Source organism: Drosophila bipectinata, chromosome XL (genome assembly GCF_030179905.1).
Source record: "Drosophila bipectinata strain 14024-0381.07 chromosome XL, DbipHiC1v2, whole genome shotgun sequence".
In the NCBI taxonomy this organism is placed as follows: Eukaryota; Metazoa; Arthropoda; class Insecta; order Diptera; family Drosophilidae; genus Drosophila; species Drosophila bipectinata.
The window spans coordinates 12,416,867-12,427,039 of record NC_091734.1 but is presented as its reverse complement, the minus strand read 5'-3'; the positions used below and the strand labels follow the sequence as shown (position 1 = coordinate 12,427,039).

At 47.1% G+C, this 10,173-nt stretch overlaps 2 protein-coding genes across 6 annotated transcripts; one reads left to right on the top strand and one right to left on the bottom strand.

Moving 5' to 3' along the window:
- Positions 1 to 109: 109 nt before the first annotated feature.
- mRpL16 (mitochondrial ribosomal protein L16) lies at positions 110 to 1,194 on the top strand. Of its 2 annotated transcripts, none has more exons than XM_017253408.3 (3): positions 110 to 268; positions 330 to 395; positions 448 to 1,194. In XM_017253408.3, the coding sequence occupies exons 1-3, from the start codon at positions 220 to 222 to the stop codon at positions 1,062 to 1,064; spliced, it is 732 nt and encodes a 243-aa protein (XP_017108897.2). In that variant the 5' UTR covers positions 110 to 219; the 3' UTR covers positions 1,065 to 1,194. The 2 variants fall into 2 exon arrangements, with proteins under 2 accessions (XP_017108897.2, XP_017108898.2); XM_017253409.3 differs by having other exon boundaries at positions 116 to 268; positions 333 to 395.
- On the bottom strand, positions 1,163 to 10,126 carry arm (armadillo). 4 transcript variants are annotated; one of them, XM_017253405.3, is made up of 7 exons: positions 9,986 to 10,126; positions 8,421 to 8,480; positions 4,991 to 6,630; positions 4,733 to 4,933; positions 4,394 to 4,666; positions 3,235 to 3,331; positions 1,163 to 1,935 (listed from the first exon to the last, which is right to left on the bottom strand). In XM_017253405.3, exons 2-7 carry the CDS (start codon positions 8,449 to 8,451, stop codon positions 1,643 to 1,645), a joined length of 2,535 nt encoding a protein of 844 aa, XP_017108894.1. In that variant the 5' UTR covers positions 8,452 to 8,480; positions 9,986 to 10,126; the 3' UTR covers positions 1,163 to 1,642. The 4 variants fall into 4 exon arrangements, with proteins under 4 accessions (XP_017108894.1, XP_017108892.1, XP_043065796.1 ...); XM_017253403.3 differs by lacking the exon at positions 9,986 to 10,126 and adding an exon at positions 9,553 to 9,704; XM_043209861.2 differs by lacking the exon at positions 9,986 to 10,126 and adding an exon at positions 8,857 to 8,875.
- Between the last annotated feature and the right edge of the window lie 47 nt (positions 10,127 to 10,173).

The window sequence follows — 10,173 nt, the reverse complement described above, 5'->3', positions numbered from 1 at the left end:
TTTTTATTTTTATAAAAAATGCTAATTAAATTTATTGATTTTTAGTAATATTTATTAGTAAATAAGAATAAGTTTGGGTACAATTCGTTTTTGTCAAGTTTCCATCCAGGTGGCAGTGTTAAGGCATTTACCGATCTGGCATCACTCTTGTTGTTGATATAACACATTTTTAGATTTAGTTATTAGCAATATATAAGAAAAACTGAGTAAAAACTAGATATGTTGACCCTGAAAACTGCCTCACAGCTGTTCAGGCAAAGCCTGTCGGGTAAGCAAAGTGTTTCCGAGGCGATTGGAGTCCCTATTCATACAGATTTTATCGTTTCTAGCAGGCAACATTTCAATTGTTAACACAGCCGGTCTTAAGTATTTTGCGCCGCCCATTAAGTATCAGAGTAAGTGCCTCCAGTCGCTGAACCGACTCTCAAGTAATCAACCATTTCATAGATGTGGAGCAACCGGAACGGCCCAAGCTGAGAATCATGGAGCGCCAGCCACAGCTGCCGCCGAACATCCGACCTCCCAAGATGCAGAAACGACTGCGTTACATGCGCGGACCTGAGACTGTCCACAACACACTGCTGCACAAGCAGTACGCCATCGTGGCCACCGGAGGCGGTCGGCTGCGCTGGGGCCACTATGAGATGATGCGTCTAACCATCGGCCGGAAGATGAACACCAACACGATGTTCGCCACATGGCGGGTGCCCGCTCCCTGGCAGCCCATCACGAAGAAGGGCCAGGGCCAGCGCATGGGCGGCGGCAAAGGTGCCATCGATCACTATGTGACCCCCATCAAGGCGGGCCGCGTCATTGTCGAAATTGCCGGCAGGTGCGAGTTCGTGGAGGTCAAGGGCTTCCTGCAGCAGGTGGCCAATCAGCTGCCCTTCGAGGCCACCGTCGTCTCGCAGGAGATGCTGGACGCCCAGCAGGCCCTGGAGGAGCAGCATGCCCGCGAGAACCAGAACCCCTTCACCATGAAGTACGTGATCCAGAACAACCTCAGCGGCTGCCATCGATGGCTCTCGCCGGTCGACCACAAGTGGTTTGGCAAGCACAGATAGATGTACCACATTGCTCCAATAAAGTTTTGATCCTGTTTTGTTAAGAACGATAGAGCGTATGAATCCCCACAGAGCCCAACACGAATAATAAGAGAGTCTTGTAGAGGAAATGTACGAGTTCTATTGCAAACATTTTGTTTAATTTTCCATTTCGTTATGTGGATAATATGTAATGCTGTCATATAATATGTTTTTGCTTGCCGTTGCGTTCGCATTATAATTAATATATATGTATTATGTATGTATGCGTGTGTGTTTGTCGAGGAAGAGAGTGGGTGTGGGTGTGTGTGTTTGTCTGAATAGAGAAGCCCTCTTCCGCTGTCCAGGCTGCATCCATAGTCTCGTCATTGTTAAATAAAATCAACCCATCGTTGATCTCGTCAAATCAGCGGATGTCGTTATAATCGCCGGAGGGGATCCACACATCTGGGTGACCAGCGAAAGAAGGACCTTCTGTTCCTGGGACGGGGGGGACGGGGAATTCGTGTTTTTATGAAGTCGATGGAATATCATCGACTTGTATAGCTCGTCGTTTTTAGTTTTTGATGTCGTCGTCGTCGTCGTCGTCATCGCATCGTCTAGCAGTCGGTATCGTACCAGGCAGCCAGATTGTTGTTGTCGTTCGGAGGCGTCGGCATGGCATCCAAATCAAAGTTTAATGCACCGGCATCGATCTCGCCGACATCCATGTCCATGGAATAGGGCGATGTGGGTGCACCGCCGGGCGGGATGGCCCCGATAGCGGGACCACCGCCGCCGCCAGCTCCGCCCACAGCCCCATTGTTGCCAGGGGGACCGCCAGCGCCGCCGCCGCCCACCGGGCTGCTGATCTCCAGACCCTGCATCGAATCTATTGGTAGAGTATCATATCCTGCGGACAAAACGAAACGGGGAGAGAAGAGGGGATAAAAAAAAGGGGAAGAATTGTTGGATTACTAAAGCAATGGTCTGGCACATCCTCCACGGCAGATGGATCTTTAGTGAAATCCTATGGCTTTCAAGATATTTTAATCGAGTTTGGAAAAGTAATATTGCCAGCCAGGATTTCACCAACTGGTACCATCCGTTCCTGCTTTGGAAAATCATTAAATTCTTTCTTAAAGATTCTAAAAACTAAATTAAATATTTCACGACAACGATCAGATCGATACGATGCGAGTCGGGCTCCTCATATCGGCATGCACACACATAATGGATATATCTTACTAACTATATAGTATGTTTTTAGAAATATATAATATATACACGATAAGATATAGTAGGTGACTAGGTCTATCGCAGACTACGTGTCATGCACAACTGAACTCAACTGAAATTATGGAACGATTCTTCTTCAACTCAAGATGTTTGTTTGTCTAAGAAAACAGAAGATTTAACGATTCAAAATGAAATAAAATTAACTCTTGTGGCCTTCTCAGTCCCATCGTCGATTCGATGACACATCCTTTGGCTTTAAAGTTGCAAAAAACTGAGAAAATATACACAGTTGTGGGTGTTCCAGTCCTTTTATTGTGTGTGCTTGTGGAGTGCAACTAACTACGTGTAGAGTCCGAGAACATCCTAACCTAGAAATCCCCGCAACTATCGATAACATTCATCGTTTGCTCTCAAAGCACTTTAAATGGCGCCCAACGTGGGATGTTTCTTGAAAGAGAGAGCAAGACAACCTGCCTTCCTGGCTAACCCGGGCATGGTGTTGCATAACCAAACTCAAAACGCTCATAAATTAAATTTAAGTATTTCCTTTGTCATGCACTCGAGGTAATTAAGGGGTAACGAAATTCCAGGGGGGCGGGGATTATCGAGCATGGACGATAAGAGAGACAGAAAAGGGTTAAGAGAGAGTGCGCTAGCGAGGGGCTTTTGGGTTCGGGTGGGGGGGCTCTCACCGAAAGAACCGTTGTGAACGTTTATCTTGGAAAGGGGGGTTAACTAGTGCTTAACGATCGATGAACATGAACAGACACGATAACGATTAAATATGATGGGCGGAAGGGGAGTTATCGAATGGCCTGAACCTCGAATTCGTCCTGATATTCTCTTATTTGGTTTCTTTTGAGATTTTGAAGGGCTTTTGAAGGGTAGATGGGCTCTTCTTCTTTTTCGTAGGGTGGGGTGGGGGGTGGGTGGGTCTTTGGGTCTCTTCTTATGCATATGACTTCGTACATACCTTGCTGGTGGAATGCGCGACCTCCGTGCGAACTGTGCACACTGGGCGGACCCTGTCCATACAGGCCCTCATATGCTTCTTCGGGTCCAAGCATATCCTGTGGTTGATATCGTTATCGTTTTTGGTCGGTGTGTGTGCCATGTGTGTCGGTGTGTGGGTGTGTGTGTGTGTGTCGGTGTATGCGCGTATGTATGATCGTTCGTGTAGATGTGATGTTTATATTTTTTTTTTTTACAGTTTCGTTTTTGATTTCATTTTTTTTTTCGGTTTTTTTTTTTTTATTTTGGGATGGATCAGAAGTGAAAAGTTGTTAGGAAAGAAGAAGACACACGCAAACAACGGTTTGCAAGTGAGTGTGAGAGACGAGGAAAGAGAGAGTGGGTGGGTGGATGGGTGGGTGGTAGAGGTGGTAGTGAGGCAAGGGTTCATAGAGAGATAGAATCGCGTTCGATGTAGTGATGAGAAATTATTGTTTTTTTTTTTTTTTTGCAGTGCAGTTTCCGTCATATCGTTGCAGTTGTGTTGGTTGTGATTTTTTTTTTTTGGTTTTGGTTGGTTTTTGGTTTTTTTTTTTTTTTACACACACAAAGTAAACATAAAAAGGAAAAAAGAAAAGAACAAAAAGTAAATAAAAAACGTGAATTAATTACAAAAATCATAATCATAAGCACAAACAAGATTCTATGTCGAAATTTTCAAATAAACGTATGTAGTTTTCCAAAGGACATATGTGTTTCAGGAGCCAGGATAGTGGATCGGGGGTGGTGGTAACTGGAGTCTTAAAATACGATGAGGTACTGATCGTTATTCATCATCTACAGCCAAATGCGTTTTTCTACCTACACTTATCGATTAAAATACACGAATCGGATCTATCGATTCGTGGCTTACAAAGCAAATCTCAAAGAATAATCGAAAAAATCGAAAAGGAGGAACAGGATACCGATATATAGCGGCTATACAGGTCGATATATACTTAATACTCGATATGGCAGTGTTATATAAATGCTGGGACTAGATAGGCTAGATAGTTTTCTACAAATTTACAGTTTTATGTACAGTTTTATGGGGGGGGGCGCTGGGCGCGCGGGTCGTTGGTCGTGGCAGGGGAACAGATCGCTGGGGGGAGACCTGGCGGTAACTAGACTAGCGGACGCACCTGCAGATCGGGACCCATGCCCAAGTCGGCGTTGGCCCAGATGTTGTTGTCTTCGCGCAGCAGCGAGTTGGTCAGCTCGATGGACAGACGCTTCTTGTAGTCCTGCGGCTTGTCCTCGCTCATCCGGAAGAGCACGGCGGCGGCGTACGTGGCCACACCTTCGTTGCGCGAATGCAGCAGATCGGTTAGCGGCCCGGTGGCGCCTTCCTGTTCGATTATTTCGGCGCCCTCCTTGTCGGCGGCCAGCTCACAGAGGACTCCAGCAGCCACGCGCTAAATATGGACATTCCAAAGGTCATTCCAACTGTGTTTTTGGATCATTATTGAGGGACTACTCACCTGTATGTTCTCTATTTCGTTGAACAGCAAACGCACAAAGATCGGTATGACCGACTGTTGGCGAATCAGTGCCCTGTTGTGCGACTCCCGGGCCAGGATATGCAATGCCCCCACCGTGCCCTCGACAATCTCCTCCATGCGCACCCCGTCGGCGTAGGCGGACGGCTGCTGGGAGCCGGTAGTGGCGATCGAAGAACGTTGCTGCAAATTCCATTAAATATTAAAGATCTACCAAGAGTAAGAAGTCTTTAAACTTACCCTCTCTGTGTCCTGGAAGGCGCGCATCAGCAGCCGCACCAGGTGGTGTATAGCTCCGTGCTCCCGCAACGGGGCATGATTGGCCGGGCAGAGGGCCAGATTGCGGATCAGACCGATGACCGCCTTGATGAGCGGCCAGCGGGACGGGGGATGCAAAAGCTTCACAATAACGGAGAGGCCGTAGTTCAAGCGCACGGCGTTCTGGGCCAGCTCCGAGTCCACGTGCCGGGAAGTCAGATGCCGCAGGGCGCAGACGGCCGGCTCGGTGATCTCCTCGCGATCGCCGGCATTGATGATCGTACGGACGAGAGCGTCGACGCCACCCACCTGGCAGACGGTGGCCTTGTTCCTCTGGTTGTTGCACGTCAGATTCGAGAGGATGCCGGCGGCGCAAGTCACCACATTAACGTCGGTGGAGCCCAGGACCTGGACCAGCGACTGGAGCAGTGCCTCCAAGCCCTCGACCTTGGTGGCAGCGTCCGAAAGATTGCGCAACGTCCACAGGCAGTTCTGGACGAGACGCGGCGACATGTTGCCGAGATGCATGGCCAGAGCCTGCATGCCGCCGGCGTCGACGATGGCCGGCTTGTTGCTGGAGCACACGGAGAGCACTTTGAGCACCCGCGAAGTGGTCCACAGCAGCTTCTCGTAGTCGTAGGAGCGCATGATGCGCACCAGCTCGTTGGGGCCGCCGGAGGCCAGGATGATCAGCTTGCTCTCCTGGTTGCCGTAGGCCAGGATCTGCAGGCAGTCGGTGACAATGGCCAGGAACTTGACGTTGTTCCTCTGCAGCAGCGTGACCATCTTCTGGAGTCCTCCGGCCAGGCGCACGGCCATCTTGGAGCCGTCCTGGTGGAGCAGCAGATTGTGCAGCGTGGTGATGGCGTAGAAGAGCACACTCTCCACCGGCGAGGAGAGCAGCTTGACCAGGGCCGGTATGCCGCCGCTCTTGAAGATGGCCAGTAGACCCTGGCGATGGTGTGACAAGTTGTGCAGCGTGCCCACCGCTGCCTTGGTGCTCTCCAGATCGTTGCTATTGGAGATGGCGCGCACCAAGGCGGCCACCATCTGGGGACTGTTCATGATGGCGTGACGGGAGGCCTCCTTCTTGGACAGCTGGTGCACCATCATGGCTGCCTGGGAGACCACCACCTGGTCCTCGTCGTTCAGCAGCTTGATCAGCTCTGGAATGGCCCTGGTGGCCAGCTCGGCGTCGTCCTGGTAGTTGATCAGATTGACCACGGCGTGCTTGAGCATCTGCGACGGCTCCGACAGGCGCTGCACGGCCGTCGGCTGCTGGGGATCGAACTGCGTGGAGGGGATCTCGATGCCCTCCTCCAGGGTCTCCGGGAACATGGCAGCCCTAACGCGCTGGGAGCGCGTCTGGCTCAGCTGCTGGTTCATGTCGTCCACCTGGTCCTGCGTGAAGTTCTGCGGGAACCCGGTATCCAGGTCGAACATCAACGGATCTCCGTCCATTTCCTCGTCCTCCTTGCCGGACAGCGACGGCACCTGGGTGACGGCACCCGAATGGATGCCGGAGTCGCCCAGGTACGAGTTCTGCTGCCACATAAGGGTCTGCTCCTTGGCGGACACCATCGGCGGCAAGTCCGGTGGATTGTATTGGTTGTTGTGGGACACTGTTTCGAGAAAGAACAAGAGGATAAAGGATATAAAGGGTGATTCTAAAAGGATTTCTGGAAGTGGAAGTGTTGGAGGAGGTGGTGCATTTCCATCAGAGGATTAAGAATTTCGTAATGGATCTGAAATCCAAGTATGCCCCTCTTTAAAATCCATTCATTTTTTTGCAAGGAGCGAGGAGGCTCTCACCCCGGGAGATGGAAAAAAAAAAATGGAAAATGACAGAAACTGACAGCAAAGTGAGCAGTAGCATCCTGGCACATAGAAGGCATAGAAGTCCTGCCAGGACTAACAGAAAAACTTTGAAGCGTGACAAATTGAACGCTGCAGGATATGGCTCTGGTGGCTCTCACACATGAGCGAGTCCTGGCAAAGGATTCGTGATTTGTGGGGCGTTTTGTTTGCCACTTCTGTATTAATTATGCCGTTTCAGGCCTCGTTTTTTTCCATTTTCCCATTTTTTTCCCCATTTTCCCCCCCTCTTGCGGCCTTTGTTGCTTTACTTATGCGCGGACACAGTTCAAAGCCACGCCCACTTGGCGTGCATTTGCATTTGCAACCTCCTCAAAGTACAGTGGGGCCTCGAACTAATTAACTTTATGGGATTTATTTCTTAAAAATGGATCTAAATTAATCTTAATAATTTAGATTCGATTTAGGATTAGGATTAGACATTTTTATAAATATATTATTTTATGATAATAGGCATTTATTTAAAATTTATAAAAAAAAAACCCCTATTATCCTATGTAATTTTTTAATATTTCTAATATTTTCATGTCTTCCTGTACTTCCTAGCCAGGCCTCACTGTAATCCATCCCATTTCGTTTCCTATCCCAGATCGATTAAGCGCTTTTTCTTTATCCTTTTTGGCTTTATCCTCGAGTGGGCCAGGCCCTCTCGAACGAAGCACGAGGAGTGTAAGTGGAAGTTGCTGCTGCTGCTGCTGCGGCTTACTAATTAAATTCTGCACAGCAGTGGCAGTGCCACCAGTGGCAGCAAAAAAAAAAAAAAAAAAAAAAAAAAATGAGGCAAGAACGCAAAAAGCATAAGAAAAATGTGCAGCCAAGTTGAAAATGAGATTGGGGCAGAGTGGTGGCAGTGGCAGCTGGAGTGGGAGTGGGAGGAGCACTGCCACGTGTGCGAGTGGGAGGCTATCAACTTGCAAAGGGTACACCACCATGCCACCATGCCACCACCACCACCACCGCCAACAACAACAACAACAAGGCACACACGCAAATGAAGTGGCAAAAACCGAGTGGAATCGAAAGGGAGGGGGCGACATCTTCCCTCTTCTTCCTTTTTAGCAGCAACAGCAAAAAAAAAAAGTTTAAATTCTAAAATCAAAAGAGAATTCCAAGGAACAAGGATGGGACGGTGGGTGGATGGGTCGTTTTTCGGGCCTTGTATGGTGGTTGGGAACAAAAAAAAAGCTCCTTTTGGGTGGTTGATTGTCGTCGTAAATACGAAAAGATCATCCTAATTTTGTTAGCTCAGTTGGAAGTGTTCTCAATGAATGGAAAACGTATGCAAATACGAAATTAATTATTTACAAAAAAAAGACAAACAACAAATACAAGCTTGTTCTTGTTTGCTTTTTAATAGATAGCCTTCCTTAAAGGGATTTCCCCGGTTTTTCCACAACATTCCAGTCTTTGAAAGTATCTCCTTTTCATTTTTAAAAACATTCCAAACATTTCCCAAAACAATGGAAAATCACAGTTACTTATAAAGAGGACAAGATCAAGGAGAGACAATAGAGAGAGAGAGAGAGAGAGTACTTACTGGTACGATTCTGGGCTGGCATGTAACTCATCTTGGTGATTAAGGCGCTTTACACCACACCTGCAAGAAAGAGACGAAGCATAAATGAGTAATTCGTTTAACAGTTAACAGTGTGTGTGTGTGGGGGGGAAACAAGAAAGGTAAAATAAAGCTCCAAAAGATAAACACGACTCCTGGATAGATGCAGGCACTTCTTCCACGGCTTAGTTGCATAGTTTTATTTAATCCATTTGTTTTGTTTTATGTTTTTTTTTACGCATTTCCGCTTTCCAAATGCCGCAGCATAACTCCGAAATATGCTGCGTATACCAAACAAGCACACTCACACACATGGAGACAAAAAAAAAAAAAAACAGAGAGCAAGGTAGAGACATCTAGACTTAGGTAGAAACGTTGTATGTATGTCGGCTTGGATTCTTGTCTACCTGCCACGAACCTTGAGTTATTTAATTACTATGCTTGGCACTGATTGAAGACTTCAGCACTTGGAAAAAAATATTTAGAAAAAAAAAATGTATGTTGTATGTATTTCACTTGCAGCGAAAAAGGCGCAGCGGAAAATGCGACCGAACGGAACGGAGGCACAAGTACAAGTAAGAAGAGTGCGCCGCACTTGCAACACAGAGGCTGGCTGGATGGATGGATGGCCTGTGCGAGCGAGAGGGAGAGAAAGTTAAGGGCCCGAGTGCACGCACACACACACACACTCACCCACATATAGGCTGCAATGCTGCGCAGAGTTGCCACTCACTTGAAATGCTTATAAATACACAAACTAAAGGATTCTGGGGTTTCTCTAGATTAGATAAAACTAGATAAAGCCTCGATAAAGAGCCTTTAATTCAGACAAAACACAATTTCCTGTCGACGGCGTTGTTTACATTCCAGCGAGAAGTTAAACAACAACAACAAGCTCGCATTTCATGGGAATACATAAAAATGCCGTTTGTGTGTATCCAGCTCCGACGCACACACTCGCAGTTATGTACTTGTACGTGAGCAGCTTACCACTCCCCCTCTCCCTCCCCCACCCGACACACTACTTGTTTGCCCTTGCTTTCCAGCTTTCCAACATGTTTTTAGCTTTTCAGCCAACTAAACTAGCCACCAATTAATTAATTCCTTAACTTACCACGTCAATTATAATTTAGTCTGCTTTAGAGCAGGATTTATTTATTTTGAACACACTTTCTGACAAATTAACAGCAAATTCTCGACCTGTGAAAACTGTGTATCAACTAGTGATGGCCGATGGCCTATAGCTGGGCCGATAACTGGATAACTGCAGCCAGGGTTGCCAGAAGGAAAGAATTTTTAAAAACGAACCTTTAAGAACCTTTTATTGGACAATATCTTTTCAATCCATATCAAAATCACAACTCTCTAACAGTAATATTTTCAGAATTAATATACGGATTTCCCTTGACCTGCTGTGCCGAGTACTGTAGGTTGCCCTGTTTGTTATGTACATGTGTGTGTGTGGGTGTTTGGCAAATCAAGTTTATGTAAAATCCAAGTTGTTTTGGAAAGCACTTCATGAACTTTTATGATTTCAGAATACCTACCGCGTCAGAAGGAATTTTGTCTGCTCAGAGGCAGATTTCTGCGGTTATAATGCACTTAATTTACTTTAAATTCGAGGGGAATTCCGACTTGAAAACTGTGTATCTAGAGATGGTCTAAAGCTGTCAGCTGTGACGATAGTCAGACTTTCTACTCGACCTCCCCGATAGCCATAGTGTTGCCACAGCTT